We start from the raw sequence: 24,340 nt of genomic DNA on the forward strand, positions 1-24,340 counted from the left end.
GGAAGCTTCTCCCAGGTTCTGGCATGTCTTGGCTTAGGCCTTGACGCCATGGTGCGGGGCTAAATGCCGCCCCATAAGGCCCCATGGAGGGGAAACCCGCCCTCCAAGCACAGCAGAGTCGGGCACCTAGGTCTGATTTTTTTTCTGCTTTGCCTGCCAACTGCACTTTCAGCGATACTAGATTCCCTTTTCTGCACCATATACACCATTTCGTCTCTCAGACCCTGCAGCTTCGCAGACCAACACCTCAAGCCACATACATCGACACTTTTAACTCAGCTGGTGAGCGCCTCCCCCTCCATCGACTTGCGACTTGCCCTCTGCTCGTCTTTCGATCGTTTTGTTTACACAATACCCGCTTCTGCTAGTGCCCCTCACTTTCCGCCCAACATGAGTGTCGTCGGTAAGTTTGCGATAACCACCCCGGTCGATCCCCTTTAGTTGTTGTCGAAACGACACAGTGCTGACTTGCAATCTGTCACACAGGTGTCGATTTCGGTTCCCTCAACACCGTCGTCGCCGTCGCGAGGAATCGGGGTGTCGATGTGGTACGTCAAACTCCCTGCTGCCGCCTCTATCATACCTTGCAATGTCTTATCGGGTTATGCGCCTGATATACACCCCATGTGGACAGCAGTCAAAGGAGGCATACATTCTAACCATGCGGTCCTTCAGATCACCAATGAAGTCTCCAACCGGGCAACTCCGTAAGCATTCTCGACCCTTCCCCTCCAAGCTCAACTTCATCGCCAGCAGCGCCTAACTTGATACAGGTCCCTCGTCGGCTTCGGACCCAAGTCTCGCTACCTCGGCGAGTCCGCAAAGACACAAGAGATCTCCAACCTCAAGAACACCGTCGGAAGCCTAAAGCGCCTTATCGGACGCTCGCTTAAGGACCCCGATGTCCAGATTGAGCAGAAGTATGTGTCGGCGCAATTGGTCGAGATCAACGGCCAGGTCGGCGCCGAGGTTCAGTACCTCGGCCAGAAGGAGCAGTTTACCGCGACACAATTGGTCGCCATGTTCTTCAGCAAGATCAGACAGACTACTGCTGCCGAGATCAAGCTTCCCGTACAAGAGCTGGTCATGAGCGTGCCCACATGGTTCACCGACGCCCAGCGCCGCGCCATCATTGACGCTGCCGAGATCGCCGGCCTTAGGCTGCTCCGTCTCATCAACGACACAACTGCCGCCGCCCTCGGCTACGGTATCACCAAGCTGGACTTGCCTGCCGCCGACGAGAAACCCCGCCGTGTCGCCTTCGTCGACGTTGGTTACAGTGACTACAGCTGCTCCATCGTCGAGTTCAAGAAGGGAGAGCTCGCTGTCAAGGGCAATGCCTACGACCGCCACCTTGGTGGCCGCGACTTCGACCGCGCCCTTGTCGAGCACCTGCAGAAGGAGTTCCTTGGCAAGTACAAGATCGACATCTTCAGCAACCCCAAGGCTCTGACCCGCGTCTACGCCGCCGCCGAGAAGCTCAAGAAGGTGCTGTCTGCCAACCAGCAGGCGCCCCTGAACATCGAGTCGCTCATGAACGACATCGATGTCCGTGCCATGATCACGCGCCAGGAATTCGAGGCCATGACCGAGCCCCTGATCAGCCGCATCGACGTCATCCTGGAGCAGGCCCTTACCGAGGCCAAGATCAACAAGGAGGACATCGACATCATCGAGGTCGTTGGCGGTGGCAGCCGTGTGCCCGCCATCAAGGAGCGCATCCAGGGCTTCTTCAACAAGCCCCTCTCCTTCACCTTGAACCAGGACGAGGCCATCGCCCGCGGCTGTGCCTTCAGCTGCGCCATCCTGTCCCCCATCTTCAAGGTCCGCGATTTCGCCATCCAGGACATCATCAACTACCCGATCGAGTTCGCCTGGGAGAAGGATGCCGACATTCCGGACGAGGACACCAGTCTCACTGTCTTTAACAAGGGCAACGTGATGCCCTCCACCAAGATCCTCACCTTCTACCGCAAGCAGGCCTTCGACCTGGAAGCTAGGTACGCCAAGCCCGAGGGTCTTCCCGGGAAGGCCTCTCCTTTCATCGGCCGCTTCTCCGTCAAGGGAGTCAAGGCGACCGGCGGTCCGGAGGACTTCATGATCTGCAAGCTCAAGGCCCGCGTCAACATCCACGGTGTCTTGAATGTCGAGAGCGGCTACTACGTCGAAGACCAGGAGGTGGAGGAGGAGATCAAGGAGGAGGGTGATAAGAAGGACGGCGATGTGAGTATTCTTATGCAGTCTAAAAACGAGCCCTCATCCGTGGCTTCTGAGCAGATGGGCGCCGGCGAACAGGAGGAGACCTCCAATAGGGAACCGAAACGTCGCAAGACCACGGCGCCTGTTTCTGGCGAACCCGGGGCTGTGGCAATTGGTGAAGATACAAAGAACAACGAGCTGACCAATGATTTATCGCACAAGGCCATGGACACAGACGCCAAAGACGAGAAGCCCAAGACTCGGAAGGTCAAGAAGCAAGTCCGCAAGGGAGAGCTGCCCATCGTCAGCGCCACCCACTCCCTCGAAGTCGCCACCAAGAACGCCGTGTCGGAGAGGGAAGCCGCCATGGTCATGGAGGACAAGCTGGTCGCCGACACCGAGGAGAAGAAGAACGAGCTTGAGACGTACATCTACGACCTCCGTAACAAGCTGGACGACCAATACGCCGAGTTCGCCAGTGACGAGGAGAAGGAGAAGATCCGCGAGAAGCTTTCAGCATCCGAGGTACGTTTAGGCTGCAGGCCCCCTGCGCCCACTTGACGAGACCATGGCTAACAGTAGTGATAGGACTGGCTCTACGACGAGGGCGACGACACCACCAAGGCTGTCTACGTTGCCAAGATGGACGAGATCCGCGCTCTGGCCGGTCCCGTCGTCCAGCGCCACTTCGACAAGGTCGAGGCCGACCGTCAGGCGCTCATGGCCAAGCTGGAGGCTGAGCGGGCGAAGAAGGCCGCCGAGGCGGAAGCTCGCAAGGCTGCCGAGGGCGACAAGTCCCAAGACGGCGCTAAGGACGAGGAAATGACGGATGCCGACGCACCCAAGCCCGACGTGGAGGAGGCCGGTGACCCGTAAAGGAAAGATAATATCTCCTAAAAGAACCTCGCTTTAACGACCTTCGCCTCCTTTTTTTCTCTTTCTCTTCTTCCGGATGCGGATGTGAGGGCGCTCAAAAGCCCTTCACGGGGCGGTCTTTTGATAGATGGGTCACATAGGAATACGAAGCGAAAGCATGTACTGGGCAGGGCGACCATGACAAGTTCTGTATGAGGAGTCGAGATAAATGATGTGTGGAAGACGGGACGAACAGCTGCATAACAGAGACAGAGCTTACGACAGAAACGCTTAACCTTATAGTAGTGTGGGAGGGGACTAGTAGAGAAGTTGTTTTCCACAGAAAGTTCTGGGCGAGGATTTAATTCAACCAAGACTGAGGATCACCACTCCACACCATGCCCATTGCATCGTCGATATTTGCATCTTCCTTAGGTACATGACTTTCTTGTGACAATGTACGCAACAACGTGGGGCTGTAGCATGGCAAAGACATAGCTGTATTGATGCAATGCATGGCCTGCCTAAGATAGTACAACAATAAGAGTGAGGTAAACGTGGCACCATATCCCCCATCCCATCCTCCACAGCGGACAGACCCAAGTCTGGAAACAAATTCCCCCAGCTTTTTGTTTCTCCTTTTTGTCCCCAGCCCCCTCTCCCTCCTTACCACCACCTACCTACCAACCGACCCCCAACTAATCACCCACCCAACCCAACCACCCAACCCCTCCAACTCAACAACCAATCTAGGGGATATCAAACATGGGCTTCAGCTTGATGATGAGCTGCCACTCGTCGTTGGTGACGTCGGCGCGGTAGAACTGCTTGAGGGTGTCGATGCTGGCGCGCGAGATCTGCGAGTAGAGCATGTCCTTCTCCTCGAGCTGGCGGCCGTAGGTCGGCTGGTGGCCGCCCATCTCGATCTTGACCGCCACCGAGGGCTGGCCCTTCTTGCACACGGGCACCTGCTTGTGTTCGCGCTCGATGGAGGTGCTGGGAACAGGGGAAAAGGGGTTAGTGTCAAAAGTTCAAGGAGGGAAGGTGGAGAGGGAGGTTCAGGGGTGGAAGGGTAGGGGAGGGGAGGGGAGGGGACGTACACTCTGCCGATGTTGATAATCTCCTTGAGGCCTGTTGTGGGGTTCGGCTTAATGACGGAAATGGGCGTGTTGAGCCTGAGGGAACCCTCCACAACGTCGACACCGATGACGATGGGGCTAGTCTTGTTGAAGACGGCCACAGGGCTGAGCACGCAGGGGAAGACGGCCAACATCTTGGACTCCTCCTTCTTCTTCTCGTTCTGCTCATTGATGTGCTTGGTGAAGGAGTCGAAGAGATGGTAGATAATGTCCGCGGTGAAGATCTTGATGCCCTGCTCATCGGCGTACGCCTGTGCTTCCTTGTCAACCTTGACATCGAAGCAGAGCATGACGGCAAAGTCGGCGGCCTTCTCCAGCATGGTACCGCACTGCATGACGTCGCGTTTGAAGACGGGGCCAATGCCGACGTTGGCAACAGGAATCTTGCAGCTCTTGAGGAAGTCCAGCAGGGCTTCGAGGGAGCCGAGCGTCGACGCCTGCACGCTGACACCGCGACCGGACTTCTCAACCCGGCTGAACAAGCTGGCGAGATCGGATTCGACCTCGTCCTCGAGATCCGACTCGTCATCGTCAGGACCGAGGACGAGTAGCCGGGAACCGGCAATAGCACCCTCGAGCCCCGGCGCGCTAATCTTGACACCCAATGCGGCCTTGACCTCCTTGTTATGCACGTACTGTGACTTGAGACGGAGTTCCTTAAGCGGAGCAGGCGTGAGGAGTGCTCTGATATTTGTTTTGATGACACCTTCTGTACCGCAGAGGATGATGCGGTCGCCTTCCCGGAGAATACCGTTGGACAGGATGACGTCGATGGTCATGCCGAAACCCTCGATAGCCTTGACCTCGAGGACTGTGGCCTGCACCTCGGACAGATACATGAGCGAGCCCACCATCCTCTCCTGGGTGAGGTGGATGATGAGCTTGAGCATGTCGGGAATACCCTCGCCGGTGTGGGCCGAGGTGGGCACCAGAGACACGAATTTGGCCATCGACTTGTTCTCGTAGAACAGCTCCGAGTTGAAACCCTGCTCGGCAAACGCCAGCTTAGTCTGCTCAAGGCGGTTCTTGAACTCATTCTGCACGGCCTTGTTCTGCAGCGCCAACGACTCCTGGAAGCCGTTGTTTTCGATCTTCTTCCAGCCGTACAGACGATCGATCTTGTTGAGGGCGACAATGAAGGGTGTCTTGCGCTCACGCAGCATTCTCATCGACTCGAGTGTTTGAGGCTCGAGACCGTGCATGATATCGACGACCAGGATAGCGATGTTGCAGAGCGACGAACCACGAGACCGGAGGTTGGAGAAAGACTCGTGCCCAGGGGTATCGATAACCAAGAGACCGGGCACCTTGAACTCGAACTTACCATCAGGATTGACGACAGCCGTCTTCTGCCTGATGGCCTCAACTGGGAAGTAAGTGGCACCAATCTGCTGAGTGATACCACCAGCTTCGCCCTCCTGAACGTTGGTCTGCCGGATCTTGTCGAGCAGTTTTGTCTTGCCGGTATCGACGTGCCCGAGAATGACGCAGATGGGCGACCGCAGATTATCCTTAGAACGCGCAGCCAGCGCAGCTTGGTGAGCCTTCTCACGGCGTTCGGCCGCCTCCCTCTTCCTCTGGGCCTCAGCAAGCCGGGCCTGGGTCTCCTTCTCATCTTCCTCGGATTCCTCGTCGGACTCTTCCTCCGACTCTTCTTCTGACTCGTCTGTGGGCTTTGGCCGGGAGGGCAGAGCATTTGCCTTACCATTGGCATCGGCCTTCTCAGCCTCGTCTTCGGAATCGGCATCCCAGCTGTCCTTGACGTCCTCCTTCTCCGACTCGGCAGCTGCCTCCCAATCCTCGTCCACGCTCTCCTCAGCGGCGGCCGAGGCCTTTGCGGCAGCCTCAGCTTCAGCAGCCTCCCGCTCGAGGCGGGCCTTCTCTTCCGCCTCCTTGGCAGCAGCCTCGGCCTGCAACCTCGCGCGCTCAGCGGCCTCTTCCAAGATCTTGTCCTCGTCAATCTATATAGCGGCGAGTTAGTATCCGCAAGCTAAACAAAACAACCAGAACGTAGAGTACGTACCTTTGTCCGGCCACCGCGTTTCCTCGCATCCGCCTTCTTCTTCTCCTTTTCTTTTTCCTTCTCCTTCTCCTCCTCGCCCTCCTCGAGCCCGCCAACCTTGATGCCGGCCGCAATCATCTGCTGCAGCTTGCGCTCATTGCGGGCCTTCTCTTCCTTCTGCGCCTTGGTCATGTACTTGCCCTCGCGCTTAAGTTGCTCGATGCGCTCCTTCTCCTTCTGCTTCTTGCGTGCCTTTTCTTCCTCCCTCCGCTTCGTCTCCTCGGCATCCCGCTTGATCTCCTCCTCTAACCTGGCCTTCTCCTCGGCGCGCAAACGCTCGTCTTCCTCTTGCTGGCGCCGGAGCTCCTCTTGCTGCTTCTGGAGGGCCAATAGGTGGGGAGGGAGTTTCTTCTTCTTGCCGCCCGCGTCGGCGGCGGGTGCGGCGGCGGGGGTCTCGGCCTTCTTCTCCTCGACGGCGGCCTTCGCGGGCTCAGCCTTGGCTGGGCCAGTCGCCTTCTTCTTCGCAGCCTGTCACGGGGGTATTAGCCTTGAATGAAGTATGTGGCCCAGACGACAGTGCGTATCCTACCTGCTCCTTCTTCCGCTGCTTCTCCCTCTCCTTTTTCAACTTCTCCTTCTCCGCCTTGGTCAACACCCTCCCCGAATCATCTGCCTCCTCATCCTTCGCGGCAGCCTTCTGGTTTTGTTGCTTTCCCTTGCCGCCCTTGCCCTTCTTGTCTGGCAGCGCAAACTCGTCCTCGAGGTTGGCCTCCTCGGCCTGCTTGGCGGAGAGGTCCGGCAGGGTGAGGGTCTCGGGGAGTGCGTCGGGGGTATCCTCGTTGTCGTCGGCAGTTTCGTCGACGAAGCCCTTCTTCTTGCGCTTCTCCTTGTTTTTGCGCATCAGGTTCATGAGACCACCACCGCCCGCGGAGGACTCCTCCTCGGCGGGGGCATCGGCGGCCGGTGAATCAGCGGCGTTGGCTGGGGCGATGCTCTCGCCGAGCTCGGCCTCCCAGTCGTCGCCACCCTTCTTGTTGCCTTTCTTCTTGGGCGCCATCTTGAACCGTTATTGTTTTCGAATTCGAATCGTCTCTGGCGGAGGAATCTTCTTTATCTCCGGCTAGTTGCTCGTGATCTTTTCAGGTTGTCCAAATCTCGCCAAAGGAATGTGAAATATGGAACGCCTGGTTCACGACACGAAAAGAAGGGACCGTAGGAAATTCCGGTCGGTAAAGTGTTTAGAGTCGTCTAGGACGATGGGTTCGGAGTCGTGGAGATGAGAACTGGCGGGGCGACTCACAGCAAAAAAAAAAAAGCTGTACAGTAGGGGGGGTTCTTGGGTCGAGGTCAGGGTGCCTGGTGCTTGGTAGGGCTTGCGGGTCACTGTGGGCTGGCCGGCTTAGTGCGGGGCAGCCTAGGGCGATAACAGACCTTATCAACCTTTTAGTCTTCTTTCGACAAAACCACCAACTCTCCCTCAGGTCAACAATCTCGAGATGGAATATTTCACAAATCGTGGATGCCACTTCCGCCGGCTGAAACGATACATAATACGGAGAAAGCCACCACAAAGAGCTTGATCTAGTATGCCGAACAGGTTTGTCGGGGACTTGTCTGCTGGCTGTTTTTACTGTACGAGGCAACCGAGGGGCAAATATTGGAGCGAGTTAGTTGATGTTGATGGGTGAGCGGCACAGACAAAACAAAAAGTCGAGCAGCGGGGTTTTGTGGGCACATGCCCGAATTTAATTTATTCTGTGCCTCAGACAGGAACTTGAAACAGAACTATATTCAACCAATATGAAAACACTTGACAATTAGATACATGTACTTCTTTCGCCCCTGTGTGCATCCTACATACATGTAGTTACGACTGGTTGGGATGTTAAAAACACGCATATTTCCAAAATCACTTAACCCATCCCCGTGAGCCCTTCTAAACGCCCCCCCTCCCCCTTTCCCCAATGCCCTCCCTAAATACCAAGCGACAAGTAATACTCCAGGACCTCATACGCAAGCCGGAAGTACTTCGCATAGTCACCCTTCTCCGCGAACCCCTCGGTATGCCGCCCGCCATCCAGCGCCCTCAGGAGCCTAGCAAGCCTCTCATACTCATCCTTGCCCACCAACAACTCCAGCACCCTCCTCTCCAAACACCTTTGCAGAATATCCCCATCCACCTGCATCTCCCCACCACCCGCCGGCGTGGGCTCCGACCCCCAATCCGGATCCTCCGCCCCATCGTCCAACCCCCGCATGCGCGCCACGCTCGCCCCAAACGGACACACGAAGGGCTTGGTCACCGCCAGGTTCTGCACGAACCGCAGCAGCCGCCACGCCTCGATGCTCAGCAGCGTGAACCGGTACAGCGAGCCGTCGAGCGCCACCCCCAGGATCTCGGCGTCGTCCACCGTCGCCGGCAGGCGGCCGAAGCGCGGCCGGCCGGAGAGCTGGTCCCAGACGGGACGGGTGCGGCCGCGGCAGAAGCGGCGGATGGATGACGGCAGCTCGGCCTGGAGTATCATCTCGCACACCTTGTCGTTGGACTTCCACGGCACCCATAGTGCGGCGACGCCGCGGCCACGGTCTGATATAAGGTGGATGCCGTCCGTGATGTCGTAGTCCGTGGTTGTGGTCGCGGCCGTGCTCGAGCTCGCTTCCGCGTCCGTTTGTGACTGTGGTGGTGTTGGTGCCGGCGAGCCGGCGAGCTCGATGCAGTCGAAGGCGCTTCGCCGCCAGGGATCGGCGAAGCAGGCCTGGGCGTTGGCCGTGCCCGCGTCGGTGTTATCGAAGATGAGCAAGGAGTCCTGATGGGTTAGGGCGTGGAGCTTGCCATTGGAGATGCGCAGGCGCGTGGCTGTCGAGCTCAGCGGTTGGGACTTGAGCGGCCGGAGCTTCTTTTCTTGGTGGTCTATCACCTCCCAATGAATCGCGTGGCGGGTGGAGTAGATGAGGCCCTCGTCGTAACCAACGACGGCGTATATTGACTCTTTGACGTCCTTCTTAAACCGCGTCCAGTAGCGGAACGTCGTGGGGCCGCCATTTTGGGGCGGCAATTTCTCGGTAGTGACCACGATCAGCTGGCCGCCCATGGTGGTGACGATGATGAAGTTCCAAACGCTCTTGTCCCTTCGATAATTCCACTCTGTAAGCGCCGTGATCCGGTCCTCTTGCTTTCCCAAGCCTGCGATGTAGAACTGCATCACCCCCCTTTGATCGGTGGGTTTCCCGATCCCTTCTCCAGTGTCAGGATTGATAAACATCAGATCCGGCCCCTTCCTAGAGTCAACCGCAACAACAAGACACTGCAGGAAATGGCAGTATATCACTCTGTTGGGCATCCCTCCTTTAACGGGAATGCTCCGATGGACCGGCCCGGGTTCTCCGTGCATCTCTGCCAGCAAGAGCCTCGACCCAGATATCATCAAGACCGTAGTAATGCCGGCCTTGCATGGCGTTTCCACGACCGTGGCATACTGGATGAGTGGTACGCCGGCCCCGGGTTTGCTGGCGTCTACCGGCCAAACGCGAAAATTGGTCTTAAGATCGCCGCCGCCGCCGCCGCTATAATGACTGGCGAGTTGACGAAGACGAACAGAGACGAGGCTGTTGTCGCAACAGACAAGTATGGTAGCATGGGTTGCGCCAGGCCGTTGACTGCAGCTAACAGTGACTGGTGTGGTGCCGAACTTCTCATCCTGGATGGAGATAGGGTCGGCAGTATGCTTCACCGTTATCATCTTTCCGGCCCGCGTGCCTAGGAAAACAGTATCCCCGACTGAGATGATGCTTTCGATGCCTTCGACCAAGGGAGCTTGGTCGAGTCCGAGGCTCGCATCATCATCTGACACGTCTGCGTAGGGTTAGCATGCTAAAGGAGCACGTCCGTGGGGGGCGAGGTGCAAGGTGGAAAAACCAAGGGAAAGCTTACAGTTTGAGAGGTCTAGCATGCGAAGACCATCGACGGGTTCTTGCAGTGAGCCCCAAGCCATATATGCGTGGGAGCCGGTCCAAATGCCGGCGAAAACGGTGTGATTAGCGCCCAGAGCAAGGCAAGTGACATCGCCGTCGACGTCGACGGTCCGGACGTGCGTCAGCGATAGGTTTTCGAGGTCGGCTTTAAATAGATGGATCTGAAACCGAGTGCCCGCAGATGTTGACAGAGCAACGACGTCTTCAAGAACACAAGCATCGACGAGGTGACGATCCAAAAGCCCAGGGAGAGATTGATATCGCAACAAGATGCTATCCCCTGGTCAGAATACAGCATCCACGAATTTGGGGTCATACGCTTGGGTGGTCCATACCTTCCATGGTGGTTGGCCAAAACCACGGCTTCCTGGGTGACCTGTATCGTCACTTGGTTATGGCTCACTAGAATTAGTGTGCTAGAAGACAGGTCAAACGGTATGGTCCCGGGGCCGGGGACTGTAGCGCCGGAGAAGTCCCCGGACAAAAGCAGGGCTGCAGTAGAGTCGGGCTTAGAGATTAGCAGCAGGTAGCCCACAACGTAGGGCGGGTCAATGTAGGGTATAAGCCAAGCCCTTTTCATCTCGGGCCCGTATTCGAGATCCAGCCCGATATTGGCTTTCAACCCGTATCGGTATTCTGTGATAGAGCCCGCTCTCCCGCCCTCGCAGGTCGCAAAAATGCGGTCCGGTCTCCGGAGTTTGGCTTCTTGCCACGGAATCATGACCTTCCCAGGGTGGTCTGAGGGGTGCCATCCAGTGAAGTCGTCGGTGGTTGTGAAGTCCACGACCGGTGCCCAATTTGATATATATCCAAGGAGTTCTGCTGGTTGTCGTGGAGGGAGCTACCAAGGAGCCGTTAGAACGCTTGAAGAAAGACGTGTGAGGGGACTCGTACCTTCCAGCACCCCCCGGGGCCCGAGTGACTTCCGAGAACAAGCACATCGGTGCTGTGGTCAAAGATGCAAGCAAAAGTGTTCGCTATGTTGCATGGGAAAGGATCCAAGGCGTGGCTGGCGAGGGCGCCGTCCTGGTCGGCTTCTAATAGAAGGACCACGCCATCTTCTCGGGCGAGATAGACGCAATCACGGGTCTTGTTGTAAGACCACAGGCGAAAAGGCCTAGCCCACGCCGCCCACAATGGAGCCCCGCGTCCCCGATGGTTTCTGGTAGGTGGGCTCGCTGCGAGCTCGATGGTCTCGAACACGGGCGGCCCGTGCAAGCATTCGGTGCACAAGGCAATCCGGTCGGCCGATACGGCGAGGAAGGCCGATTTAATTGTCAAGGGGATCAGCATCAAAGGCATTTGGAACTCGACAGGCATGCGGTGGCCTTGTTTCTCTTCGGCAAACACCTGGTTCAAGTCGTCGCCAAGTTCCCACTCATAGATGACCGTCGTCGACGTAGTCCTCGATCTGCGATGTTTAACGAGTACGAGCAACAGTATGATGTGGCCGTCATCTCCCGGCCGCGGATGTAGGAACGTCATCTTGTGTATGACGCCCGGTAGGCTACGAACGCGGACAGATTTGATGAAACGTAGGGGGTCGCCACGGAGATACTTATCGTTCAGCTCGGTATACGATGCGAGTTCTGAAATGACGAACTGGTCCGTAGGGCTGGACATGGCCATGTATCGTGAGCTTGGGTCGACCGCCATGTTAAATCCCATAAGCGTTTCCATCTGTTTCCGCCCCCCACAGTTTGTGCCAACAAACCTGAACCCGCCGTTGGGGCCTGGCTGGATAAACAGGAACATATTGTCTCCAGTCTCTAACGTAACAAGCAGGAACTGGGGCGGCAGCTGGTGTCCGCTTGATGAAGAAAGGCCGAATAGGTTGTTTGTATGGTTGTCCTCGGTCTTGACGGCGCGTTGACTAGGAGGGCGGTCGTCGAGCTCTGGGATAATAGCAGAGCCGATGACACAGGCATTTCGAATGCGGCATCCGAAATCATCCTTCCGGAGAACCTCCGTCAGGCAGCTATCCTTGCCGAGTTCGTAAATTTGAATAAAATGATCCTATGGAATATTAACGTCACGTGCTCAACGAGAGCAGAGCCGGGGGGGGGGGGGGGGAGGCTAGGGGAGTCATGGAGACGTACCCCAACGAAAGCGATGTCATTATGATCGGGGGACCGTAGCATAACTGGCAAGATCGAGTTTGCCATGTTACTCTTGACCACGGTTGTCGTAAGTAGACCGCATCGCGGCGGCTGTGGGGATGCTGTGACATCTGGCTTCGCTGGGCCGTTTTGCGCGTCTCTTTGCTGCGAATCGAGCACGGCTTGCAAGTCGACCGTCTCGGTCACCCAGGCACCGTCCCGAAAGACGTTGGTTTGAAAGGCCATAATATCCAGTACTTTGTTTATGTATTGATGAAGATCAGAGTTGTGGTTGAAGTTGATTAATCGGTTGATAAATATCGATGAATATCGGAAGAGTATATCGGAAGAGTTGAGATGGAAGATGTGATGAGGAAGAGATCACGCGACTTGGTTTGGAGAGAAGAGAGTGTGCCTTGGGTCGATGCTGGACGATGCTATGACAGTAGGGATGATCCTGGCAGAGGGGGGCAAAAAGGCGCGAATTATGACCGGCGTAGCTACGCAAACAAGTGATAGCAGCCAGGTGATCGCGGAGGGTCGAGGGGACCCCAGATTTCGAGGCAGACAATGTCGTGAGCACGTAATGCAAGCTTGAGGGGTTCAAAGCCCCAGTAGTTGGGGTTTTCGAGGCAAATCACATGCACTTTATGTCATGTAAATTTTCTCACTCTCAATCCCAAATCAGTCCTCATCGCAATCGTTCGGGTGGAGGGGGAGGGGAGGCTCGAGTTGGTGGTTGAGGTGTCTAGGTGGGTTAGGTGTTCGTCGGGCCTAGCACCCTCTGGGCTGAAAAGTCGGTACACATCTACAAGTCTCGTTTACACGTGCACAACACTTGGACAAGCTGTACACAGAGAACTAGGCAATATAAATAATTAATGACAATGTATTGCATTAGACTTTGGTTTAGCAAATTTGGGCTTGATTTGGCTGTGAAGTATGGCATGAAGAGAGCAGTACTGTGTATATCGCTTGTGCACACACCGTACTATAGGTACCGCCTCTTTTGCTCAGAGGGTCTTTCACTCCACTCCCGTCGATGGCGGGGATCTTGGGCGCAGCTGAGATGGTGTTCCAGAGTGCAGGGTAATTAGGTTGCCTAACTACAACTCCCTCGAGTGCAAGTCGTCTCTTTCCTTGTGTACAATAGAAACAATTCTCCCGCGCATCCCACTTCCACTTTTTGACCCTCAATGCTTTGTTGTGCTTCGCTTCCATGGGAGGTGAAACCAGAGGAAGCGGGGCAGCCCTAGGTACGAATCTGGTCGTTCCATACCCAAGGTCCCTTGTTAACTAACGCTCCATCAGTCAGCCGTCGCAGCAGCAGTCATGAGTCCGGCAGTCGGGCAAGCGTGCAAGCGTGCCAATCTTTTCGACATCTTTCATTGCTTTTTTCCCCGTTTCAATCTCGATGGTCTTGTACCTGGTGGTCAGGTGATAATCACCTGACCACCAGGTAGTATTGGGGCCAATCAACGATTCGGGTGTTTTCCATGTTTGAGCGGGCAACATTGGAGCCGAGTCCGCGGAGTCTCACCGATGTGCCGGTAAACTGCTGCACTCTTGGCATTTATGAAAGTGGAAGGATCGTAAGCACGTCGTACGAAGTAACGAAGTAGTCCCGGCATCGAACACTTCAGGAGGGCTTAAAAACAAAAGAAGGGGAGATGGTCACAATATTTTCGGGTTGGCCCGGTCCTCGCTATTTCCTTTTTCTTGACTCTCGTTATCTATTGCATTGTATTCCGTCAACAAGATCCCTGTCAAAACCAGTGTGGAACTGGAAGCCAAGCACCTACCCGTAAGGATGAGGATACATCACAGCATGAAATGATACATGTAACTTACATCAATGCACGTCTTTGATCCGCCAAACACGCGTTTCCGAATTGAACAACTCAATAACTAACCTGAGGTAACTACCTAGGTAGTTCATTCCTTTTAACAAACCACGGTCTTCCCACCAGGAACACGTCAGGGTCTATCTCTACATGTCTCCAAAACTATCCACCTTGCCTAACTCTTGAAGCGGGCCTGCGAATCGAGACACGCGGCAGGAAAAGACAGGACAGAAATATTCATCTGTACAACAACGCTATCCATCCCGGGAGGGAAACATTTGCGGGCTTTGAGGTGCCGTATTTTTATGCTTAAGACCAGTATCTGCCAACGTTCAAAGAGAGCAAATCTCAAATATCGCGCCAAGCACAGTTGGATAGAGAATGGAGGAAACCAAGCCACTGAGTCTCAACGAGAAGGCTGTCAACCACAAAAATGCAACTCATGCCACGGATGAAAAGAAAAAAGCCATCCTGGAAGCGTGCAGCCAAAGAGACTTGGACGCCCTGAGGGCGCTTGCACAGTCGCCCGGGGGCTTCTTGGCTGATAGTATCCGTCAGCGGGCATGTAAGTGCCTCCCGGAGTGGCATTGCCAACTCTCAAACCCATCGTCATTCTGGTTTACACTTGGGCTCACTTTTATACAGGGCCGGTACTCTTGGGACTCCCCGCCGACAACCCCAAAACAGGATCTAGCCCCAATGGAACGGCTTCGGTTCCCGCCTGGGAATCCCTCCCGCGTCATAGAGACGAGGACCAAGTCCAGCTCGACGTAAACCGCTCCTTCATCTACTACCCAGAGCGTATGTTACTTTCACATTCTTCGCCCCAAAGCCCCTTTCCCAAGCCCCCTTTTCTCCTAAAACGAAAGCACACCAAAGCTAACACCACCACCTTTCCCCCACCCCCAGACCAAACCGAAGCCCAACTCGCCCACGCCAAAACCCTCCTCTCCTCCCTCATCGTCTCCGTACTCCGCACCCACCCCTACCTCTGCTACTTCCAAGGCTACCACGACATCGCCCAAGTCCTACTCCTCACCCTCCCCCCGCCCCTCCACCAACCCAGCCTCACCCACCTCTCCCTCTTCCACATCCGCGATTTCATGCTCCCCTCCCTCGCCCCCGCCATCGCCCAGCTCCGCCTCCTCCCGGACATCCTCCGCCTCGCCGACCCAGCCCTCTGGCGCCACCTCTCCGGCACGGAGCCCTTCTTCGCGCTCTCCGGCACCCTCACCATGTACGCCCACGACGTGACCACCCAGGGCGAGATCGCCCGCCTGTTCGACGCCCTGCTCGCCGCCCCCGACCCGGCCTTCAGCGTGTACCTCTTCGCCGCCATCGTGCGCGCCCGCCGCGCCGAGCTGTTCGACACCCCGCCCGACGAGCCCGAGATGCTGCATAGCATCCTGTCGAAGCTGCCTGTGCCGTTGGATCTGGAGGGGTTGATTGCGCAGGCGGTGCGGCTGCAGGCGGAGTTTCCACCGGAGAGGTTGCCGGCGTGGAGGAAGGGGGTGTCGCGGTGGAGTGTGTTGAAGACGGGGAGGAGGGGCGGGAGTGGGGAGGGTGTGGATGTGGTGGGGGTGGAGCAGGGGCGGGTGTGGTTTGAGCGGCAGGTGAGGGAGTTGAGGTGGCAGGAGACGAGGGAGCGGGCGGGGAAGTGGGTGTGGAAGCATCGTCGGCCGGCGGGGATGGTCGGGGCTGCGGTGCTGGTCGGGGTGTTGGCAGTGCTGTTGCGGCGGGGGCCGTTGCCTGGTCCGGTGGTGTCCGGGCTGGGGTGGGTGTCGGGGTATGTGGCGAGGTGGTGGCGGTAGTTGGTGTTGTGTTGTGGACTGTTGTTTCTTAGAAAGGTCATACATAGTAGAGCTGGCACCAGGGCAAGGTTGGACGGACAGGCGTTGGCGTGTACACTATAAAACCAGGATTGTCTACATTTGATATCAAGCTTTGAGCAGGATGCATAGCGCGCCGTATCACGTCAACATGATTTATTGTTTATTTTATCCCACTCCCAGACCCGCCGCCTAAAGACAAAAAGACGACGACATATTATACCAACCCCCTGAACTGGCTCTACCCCAACCTACCCAGCCTCCTGAACGCTTGTTTTCAATGCCTCGAAATGCTCCTGCTCCTCATCCGCCAGCTTCCCACTGACATCGCTGATAATGGTCAGAACCAAGCTATAATTATTATACAAGAACCGCTCCCGCTTCCGCTTGTCCGCTCCAAAAGACGCCTGACTAGCCTTAGTCAGAAACGCCTCAACCTCATTCCGCAACCGCCGCAGGCTCGCCACGACGGGCTCGTCGTCCCCGCCAACATCCGCGCTCAGCGCCAGCACCCCATGCAACAACTGACCAAACCGCTGCGTGACGACATGGGGCGCGGCGGACGCCGTCTTGACGGTCGCTGCCGACGGCGCGCGCGTGGGCAGAGCTGCCGTCAGCGCCCGGACCGACTCGCAATGGGCGTCCATGATGCCCTGCAGGCGAGGCCACAGGGTCATGGAGGTCCCGTTGATGTAGCCGTCGGCGGCGGGCACGCGGCGGCGCTGCAGCTCGAAGGCCGAGTGCTGGTTGAGGCGCACGCACAGCAGCACGCCGAGCCCGTCGTACGTCTCGGCGACGAGCTGCCGGGTGAGGGCCTGGCCCAGGGCGAAGGCCGGGTCGAAGATGGAGTTGAAGTGCCGCGAGATGGCGGCGAAGGAGAGGGACGGGCTGAAGAATGTCGCCAGGAAGGTGTACTCGGCCGTGGCGTTGTCGATGAGGGCGATGTTGAAGTGGCGGAAGGGGACTTCGAGATAGTGGGTTGATTGGTCTTCTTCGGCGAGATAGGAGGATATGGCAAGTTGGTTGGTGGTTTTCAAGACGTCTATCCTCCTGCCCAGATTGAACGCGTCGTGGGGTGCGCCGGCGATCTTGGACCCCGAGAGGACAGTGGTCCTTCTCGACGTATCCTCATGGCCAAGCACGTCGTTTTTGTCGAGGATGTGGAGCTTGAGCTTCTCCAACGCTTTCTGGTAGCGTGTGAACTGATTCAGGTAGTACCAGCGCATGGTGTTGAGGTAGGCCTGGCAAATCTCCCCCGCGAGCACGGGCTGGTGCCGGTGGAGAAAGGTAAACAGGTCCTTGAACTTGAGGAAGTTTTGTTGTTGAATTATCTGAGCATTGATATTGGGTGATCTCAAAGCTTTGATTTGGGCGACGAGGAAATCTCGTATCCGCTCGACGGCCTGGCCAGATTAGCACATTGATCACAGCCCGAGAGAATGGATGAGCGACGGTACCTTGAGAACCAGCTTCTCGAGTAGCGGCCCTACATCAGCTAGCGCCTTGCTTGGTGTTTGCTGGGGGTTCTTCTTCTGGGCTACTACTCTCTTATCCAGATCGGCCAGGGTTTTGACCCAGGTCTCGTCGATGTGGCCTTCTGATATCTTGGACACAAACGTGGGCGACACACTCAGTTCTTCCACGACCGGAGCCAGCGCCTTCTCCACAGCCTTCCTATTTTCCAACCTGACACTCAAGGTCGTTGATCGGGCCTGTAGACTCTCGATATCGGCGGACACGGCAGCCAGGTCGTTGCGGAAGCTGGTCAGATTGGACTCGACTGAGCTCAGGATGTTGTCACATGCTCGAATGGATCGATGAAGGTCTTCAAACTTGGCCTTATCTCGCTCGACTATATTGAAGCTATGAGTACAGGAAGAGATGGCCGCACTGGCTCGGGACGACCTACAGTCTTCCACAGTCTGCAGTCTGTCGGTGTCGGCCAACACCCGAGCGCCACCGCCCTCGGCGAGCTCGCGGAGGGAGAGGCCACCAAAATCAAAATCCAACTCCAAATCATCTTCTGTAATCTTCCCTGCCCGGTATTCTTCTAGGGGTGTGGTATTATCGGGGAGAGGGCCGAGAACGCTGGCAAGAATCGTCTCCGGGTCAGGCGCGTTGTCCGCCGTCGTCGACTGCTTCAAGGCCGAGCCATTGTTTCGCTTTGACGCGCCGAGCAGCGAGGACGAGGAATCATTTGACGCCAGTGACAACGAAGAACCCCTCGGAGAAAGCCCCGGCCGTTGCGACGTGAGATACGGGCCCCGCGCACTCGATGTTCGGCGAGGTAGCGGCGAGTGGGTGCGGCTCTGGCTGTTGGGCGGCGACGGGGTGTTTCCGGGGTGCGGCCCAGCAAACCGGTCAAGCCACATGATGCATCACCACTTTAGTCGGTTTCCGTGGTGGTTTCCAAGGCACACTTGCTCTCGTTCGTGGACTAGACTCGGGGGATTTGTTCGCTGGTGTTGTTGTTTTCCGAAGCTGATCGACGAGAAGCTGCACACGCAGCAACCTGCTCAGCAGCTCCGCTGTGGGGCCGGGAAGGCTGCGACAGCCCAGCGAGAACTAACTTTTATTGGTCCGAACAGAATCACTCTCAGCAGGTGTTCGCCCCAGCCCTCTCAGCCCCTCCATTTTCCGAGGCGTTCGGCGCCAGCTCGCCCAAGCTCATGTGGCCACTGGCCAGTCGCAACGGGCGCCAGCTCCTCTGCCTCGGGCGGGAACATCGAGCAGGTTTGGATCGCTCTAGGTTTCCACACTTTGTTTGTGAAACCATTGCTATCTCGACAGCCGCAGACTCAGGCTCCGGTTCCAAAAGCCATGGAAGTCCAGAAGGAGGCACCATGCTAAAGTGTGCACACCGAGAATTTATCCCGTACCTAACTAATCCTGGACAAACTGACAAGCCCAGAAAACAATGTCTGTAAGCGAGATATCTCAGCGCTCTGGCGCTAATCATCAGGTTGATACTTCACAACAGAGGATTACCAAAGCATGCAAGATGCCGGCAACTACCAACATACCTGCCTCAGTACCTAGGTAACCAGGCCGTTTGCCATGCATCCAGGTCGACATAGATGTGCTCGTGTGACCACAAGGGCCTCCTTGCCAGACCTCAACGGGCCACCTAGGTAAAATCACAGAGGTTTGATACTAATGTGTGTACCGTACGAAATACTAGCGAACTATTACTTCCAAACACATGTCGGAGTTTGGAGAGAAAAGAATGAGAAACAAACAATTGCATATTGTGGGGTGCAAATCGTGGAAAATGAACCAGCGGGCCAGTGTTCCAGGTTCCATGATAGGGCCGTTTTGATTGGCTAGAGGGCAGGAGAGGTTCTGGCGGGGTTCAGCGACGAGCCCACCAAGCCCACCAAGCACAAGACCCACCCCAAATTCAAATTAACCCAAACGAGGCCAATGCTCATGGCGGGGAAACGTCCATCGCCCTTTTTTTCGCTTCTTCCGCTCAAAACCACAAATTTCCTCCCGCCATCCCCTCTCCAGTCAACCTTGCGCTTTCCACCCTCTCTTCTCTTGGACCATTCGACACCTTCTTGGGCGTCAGATTTTTTTTTTTCCTTCTTCCGACAGCACCGATATCCTTTCCGAATTTTTCCAAGATGTCGGACGATGTGAGTTGCGTTTCCTCGCTTGCATGTCGTCGCTCGCTTGGGCAACGAACGAATAACACCCCGCACCTGCCTGGCATGAGAGCCCCGCGATGCCCGCCAGGACGGCGTAAATTAGGCATCACATTTGACATGATGTTTCTACAAACTACCGCGATGCGTCCCCGGCGCCATCGAAATTCAATTACTAGGCTGGTGCTAATTGATGGTGTTTAGGAGCAGCATCAACACACGTTCGAGCAGGCTGGGGCCGGCGCCTCCACCACCTACCCCATGCAGTGCTCTGCCCTGCGGAAGAACGGCCACGTCGTGATCAAGGGCCGCCCTTGCAAGATCGTCGACATGTCTACCTCCAAGACTGGCAAGCACGGTCACGCCAAGGTCCACCTTGTCGCGATCGATATCTTCACCGGCAAGAAGCTCGAGGATCTCTCGCCTTCGACCCACAACATGGACGTTCCGAATGTCAACCGCACCGAATATCAACTGGTAAGCACGCATCGTGATAGGCATATGTTCTTCGAGGACGTGGGCGCTGACAAGATCCTAAGGTCAACGTCGATGACGGCTACCTGAACCTGATGACCAACGACGGCACCGCGAAGGACGATGTCAAGGTCCCCGAGGGCGATATTGGCAAACAAATCGAGCAAGGTTTCGAAGAGGGGAAGGATCTCCGTAGGTCTTGGCTTGGACCAAACACGAAGGAACAAACAAGCTAACACCGCTGCACCAGTCGTTACCATCATATCTGCCATGGGAGAGGAGGCCGCTATTTCCTTCAAGGAGGCCCCTAAATAGGGCTAAACAGTAAAAGCCTAGGCCTTGAATGGGAGGAGAGGCAAGAAGGGGTTGGGGGCCGGGGAATGGAGTGACTCGCTCCCCCCACGGCGGTAGCAATATGATATTTGTTCTCGCTAGGTTCTCCTTGGCCGACTCAGACATATCGGTTGATGTTTTTGGGAATCATCACGTCCGCTGGTTGCCTATCTACCTAGAAGTTTACTTCAGCACCTCGTGCACGGCCCAAAACGGGAGTCGTGACACCATTGCATGGTATGGAACCAACGTCTACTTGCTTGCGCGCATCGCCTTTCCGTGCCGAGGCCGTTTTGGTGGTTCCCAGGTGTTGCAGGGACGCCGTCTCAATAAAATCAAACACACCGATTCCTTGTCATACAGTACCGATAGGCCATGTTCCGAGTAGACTTTAGCGCTTGTCCACTACTAAATGATGCTGCAAAGAGAAGTGTAGGGAGCTGTGGCAAAGAACGTAAATTTGTATCTTCCGCCCCGTCATAACTATAAATTGTAGAAAGTTAAACACCGCCGAGGTGTGTTGACGGCTGCGTGAAAGGGGCACATGTTATTTAGAAGTGTTATCAAATCGTGAGTGATTGTTGCCGAAACGCTCGAGCGCCTTAGCAAATCATTTTCCACAACCCTCCAACAAACAACCGTGAAAGCTATTCTCGGCAATCTCGCATGTCATGGCCCCGCGCCGCCATCACCGTTTCCCGCGCGGCGAGACCTGTTCTGAATGCCCCGCTCGGCGGTGGTATCTCGAGAATGGACGACGATACTGCGAGAACGGTCATCAAGTCGAGGTTAGTTAACCACACCTAGAACCCTGCCCCTACCCAATCCGTTTGTGTCTCAATCCCCCCCTCCGCACCCCCTCCTCCATTCTCTCCCCCTTCCGCTTTCCCCCCCTCCCCCGGCCCCCGGCCCCCGCCCCCAAAAACCACACACACACTAAACGGCACGTGCACACACACACACACACACACAGGGCTACGTGCAATTCGACATCGACGAGGACGACAACTTCGGCAAGACCGGCCGCGTCGCGCGCAAGAAGAAGGAGTCCCGCCGCGCCGACCGCAAGCACCTCACGGGCAACGCCGCCCGCGAGCTCTTCCTCGAGTGCCTGCAGCTGCTGCTGCGCAAGCAGGTGCTCTGGCTCGTCCGCCGCAAGGGCTTCCACCCGGACCTCGAGGCCGTCGTGCGCGATCTCTGGCGCCTGAGGGTGAGGGCGTTTCCGGGCATTCAGAGGGATCGCGATCGTGATGGGAGGGGTGGGGATGCGGTTGGTGGGAAGGTGGAGGGTGGGGATGGTGTCCGCGGTGAGGCGGGGTTGGTGATGTTTAGTTCGCAGGAGGGGGGGACGCAAGGGGGAGAGGATGGGTCAGGTGAAGGGCAGGGGGGTGAAGGGGCGGGGTGGACGAGGAAGAGGAAGAGCTGGGCTGGGGAGGTCTGGGCGCTTCCTGGGGCGATGGATACGCTCGCGTTGGTGTACCTGGGGTGTGTGTTACGGCAGGAACCGGTGAGGATTGGGGATGTGTTTCGGTGGGCGAGGAACGGGCAGATGCCGTTTCTAAGCGCGGTATGTACCCGATGTGAGGGTTCGTTTATTGTGCTGTTGCTGACTTTGGTGGTAGGTCGACTACGTGCCGAAGGAGTGGCGGGACCGGTTGCCGGGCTGGGCCCATCACTCGCTTCTCACGAGGTATGCCAAGTTCCATGGCGGCGAGCTGCACCAGGCCATCATGGACTTGATGCTAGGGTACAAAGAGAACCATGGGCTAGAGTTTCCCGCGATACCAGCGTCGCCTTTGCTATTTCTCTACATCAGAGACTTGGCCCTCCCTCGTGCGTTTATTCGTCTCCAAACCACCAAACCGGGCGATACTGACTTCTGAGCGTAGCCGAGGTCCATCCTTTTGCCCAAAAGGCCTGCCGTCTTCTAGACATGAGCCTCTCGTTCCCAACGAGACGTCCTGCGCCCAAACGATACCGGCTGCTCGACCTCCCAGAGGTTTTATTAGTGGCGTCTCTTATCGTGGCAACGAAACACCAATACCCCCTCGATGGCATCGAGCGGATCCCGCGTGACTCTAGCGACCCACTCTGCCTCCAAATGGACTGGACTGTCTGGGAATCAGAGTTCGCGAAGAAGCCAGAAAAGAAGCCCGGGATACTGCAGTATGAGCACATGGACCCACAAGAAATCTGGTCGATGGATAAGGATGATATGGATGAGCTGTTGAATTGGTTTCAAGAGACCCAGATCATTGAAAAGCCTCTGGCTGGTGAGTCTGACAGATGGGATTTTGTATGTCATGGCTAACTGTTCGCAGACGAAACGGAAGTCGACCGTCTCTTCCCGCTTCAGGACATCCCGCCGCTGCCAACTATTCCCGAGCTGCCCCAGGAGGAAATTGAGGAGAGAGTCAAAAGAGTGCTTAGCTCCATGAAGAGGGTTAACCCAAGATCGGATCCGCAGGGGGTGGACTCGGGCACCAAACGATTAGGCTTCGATTACCGCTGCTACAAGGATATCGATGAGCTCAAGGGGGTAACAAAACGGCTCTATGAGGTGGCGGCCGAAGTTGCTGGGCTATCGTTGCGTGATCTCCTTCGGGCAGTTTACGGCCTTGAGCAAATGCTCTTGGCCTGGCAAAAGGAGGAGAAACGCCGACTCAGGGGGGAGAGGAAGTGGAAGACAGAAAATGATGGGACTTAGTTGGAGTTGGGCGTGATGCGGGGTTGTATCACCTGCCATCCAACGGCGCAATCTGAAAATAATGAGATACCCAAAGAAAAAACTAAGACTTTTAAGCGCAACCAACCACTGATAGCAGCGAGTCGAGCCGTCTTGGATATTGAGAGCAATGGTGTTGTTATCAGGGTTCGGGTTGGGAGTTAAATCACAGTGCGCGACATGACAAACCACACTGCCCATTTATTTCCTGCCTTGAAATTCCGGCCACAAACCCTAGTCCCCCAGTCGCACCTCGATTCTTACCCCCACCAAAATTTACGGCATCTTGGAACTTTCCCGTCATCCTCACCAGCAAGTCCACGGAAATCGGTCAAGAGTAAGCCACGCCCACGCCATCGCACAGCGATGCTGACGAGATGCTAATACATATTTTCGCCAACAGTGCAGATCTTCGTGAAGACCCTCACGGGTAAGACCATCACCCTCGAGGTCGAGTCCTCGGACACCATCGACAATGTCAAGTCGAAGATCCAGGACAAGGAGGGCATTCCCCCCGACCAGCAACGCCTGATCTTCGCAGGCAAGCAGCTTGAGGATGGCCGCACTCTCTCCGACTACAACATCCAGAAGGTCAGTTCATGCGCACTACGAAATTCGATTTGGGAGCCGCGGGAAACGGAACGGAGCTGGGGAGGAAGCGTGTTTAAGAGGAGGAATTACCTTGGTTTCGGAGGAGATGCTACCGATCCCGCGGCGCTGAAATCGAATCGATGTTGGGAAACGGCGTTTTCACATTAGACTGAGCTGACACTCGGCCACAGGAGTCGACTCTCCACCTCGTCCTCCGCCTCCGTGGTGGTATCATTGAGCCCTCGCTCAAGGCCCTTGCTTCCAAGTTCAACTGCGAGAAGATGATCTGCCGCAAGTGCTACGTAAGGAAACGCACCCTCGCTATGCGGCGGCTCCGGTAGCTAACACGATATAGGCTCGTCTCCCGCCTCGTGCGACCAACTGCCGCAAGCGCAAGTGCGGTCACACTAACCAGCTCCGCCCCAAGAAGAAGCTCAAATAAACGGTTACTCTCTTCGGTCACGGTCGTCTGGCGTCTTTGGTTTTCTCGGCATTGCATGGTTCTGCAAGGGTTGGCAGGGGGTACACGGCACATTCTGGCTGTACATTCCGGATGACCATAGCTCAAGACTCTTGACCATCTAAATTCATCTGCATGACTGTTCATGAATGGCTGATCGCGATGTAAACT

General features: G+C 56.2%; 7 protein-coding genes across 7 annotated transcripts; 4 read left to right on the top strand and 3 right to left on the bottom strand.

Annotated features, from left to right (window-relative positions):
* Nucleotides 1-390: 390 nt before the first annotated feature.
* Nucleotides 391-3,075, top strand: F5144DRAFT_547723 (Hsp70 protein-domain-containing protein; the record flags this gene model as incomplete). Its single annotated transcript, XM_066787491.1, has 5 exons — nt 391-403; nt 487-548; nt 676-707; nt 774-2,724; nt 2,788-3,075. 5 exons carry the CDS (start codon nt 391-393, stop codon nt 3,073-3,075), a joined length of 2,346 nt encoding a protein of 781 aa, XP_066642783.1.
* Nucleotides 3,076-3,716: 641 nt separating this feature from the next.
* Nucleotides 3,717-7,710, bottom strand: F5144DRAFT_227019 (uncharacterized protein). Its single transcript, XM_066783179.1, has 4 exons — nt 6,785-7,710; nt 6,217-6,723; nt 4,155-6,154; nt 3,717-4,050 (listed from the first exon to the last, which is right to left on the bottom strand). The coding sequence occupies exons 1-4, from the start codon at nt 7,250-7,252 to the stop codon at nt 3,804-3,806; spliced, it is 3,222 nt and encodes a 1,073-aa protein (XP_066642784.1). The 5' UTR covers nt 7,253-7,710; the 3' UTR covers nt 3,717-3,803.
* A 458-nt stretch (nt 7,711-8,168) lies between these two features.
* Nucleotides 8,169-11,652, bottom strand: F5144DRAFT_489779 (mono-functional DNA-alkylating methyl methanesulfonate N-term-domain-containing protein; the record flags this gene model as incomplete). The annotated part of the gene is made up of 4 exons (XM_066785754.1): nt 8,169-10,048; nt 10,127-10,440; nt 10,503-11,008; nt 11,062-11,652. The coding sequence occupies 4 exons, from the start codon at nt 11,650-11,652 to the stop codon at nt 8,169-8,171; spliced, it is 3,291 nt and encodes a 1,096-aa protein (XP_066642785.1).
* A 2,579-nt stretch (nt 11,653-14,231) lies between these two features.
* F5144DRAFT_227147 (rab-GTPase-TBC domain-containing protein) lies at nt 14,232-16,056 on the top strand. Its single transcript, XM_066783180.1, has 3 exons — nt 14,232-14,675; nt 14,756-14,911; nt 15,020-16,056. Exons 1-3 carry the CDS (start codon nt 14,492-14,494, stop codon nt 15,919-15,921), a joined length of 1,242 nt encoding a protein of 413 aa, XP_066642786.1. The 5' UTR covers nt 14,232-14,491; the 3' UTR covers nt 15,922-16,056.
* Nucleotides 16,057-16,079: 23 nt separating this feature from the next.
* Nucleotides 16,080-18,478, bottom strand: F5144DRAFT_571825 (Sac2 family-domain-containing protein). The gene is made up of 2 exons (XM_066788850.1): nt 17,397-18,478; nt 16,080-17,342 (listed from the first exon to the last, which is right to left on the bottom strand). The coding sequence occupies exons 1-2, from the start codon at nt 18,309-18,311 to the stop codon at nt 16,191-16,193; spliced, it is 2,067 nt and encodes a 688-aa protein (XP_066642787.1). The 5' UTR covers nt 18,312-18,478; the 3' UTR covers nt 16,080-16,190.
* Nucleotides 18,479-19,565: 1,087 nt separating this feature from the next.
* F5144DRAFT_592619 (eukaryotic translation initiation factor 5A-2) lies at nt 19,566-20,375 on the top strand (the record flags this gene model as incomplete). The annotated part of the gene is made up of 4 exons (XM_066790378.1): nt 19,566-19,577; nt 19,791-20,063; nt 20,126-20,252; nt 20,311-20,375. 4 exons carry the CDS (start codon nt 19,566-19,568, stop codon nt 20,373-20,375), a joined length of 477 nt encoding a protein of 158 aa, XP_066642788.1.
* Nucleotides 20,376-21,064: 689 nt separating this feature from the next.
* On the top strand, nt 21,065-24,151 carry F5144DRAFT_592620 (putative ribosomal protein; the record flags this gene model as incomplete). The annotated part of the gene is made up of 9 exons (XM_066790379.1): nt 21,065-21,181; nt 21,367-21,960; nt 22,016-22,226; nt 22,283-22,689; nt 22,750-23,099; nt 23,365-23,455; nt 23,527-23,709; nt 23,901-24,011; nt 24,065-24,151. The coding sequence occupies 9 exons, from the start codon at nt 21,065-21,067 to the stop codon at nt 24,149-24,151; spliced, it is 2,151 nt and encodes a 716-aa protein (XP_066642789.1).
* Nucleotides 24,152-24,340: the final 189 nt, after the last annotated feature.

Source organism: Chaetomium tenue (genome assembly GCF_020726465.1).
Source record: "Chaetomium tenue strain MPI-SDFR-AT-0079 chromosome Unknown F5144scaffold_4, whole genome shotgun sequence".
Taxonomy (NCBI): Eukaryota; Fungi; Ascomycota; class Sordariomycetes; order Sordariales; family Chaetomiaceae; genus Chaetomium; species Chaetomium tenue.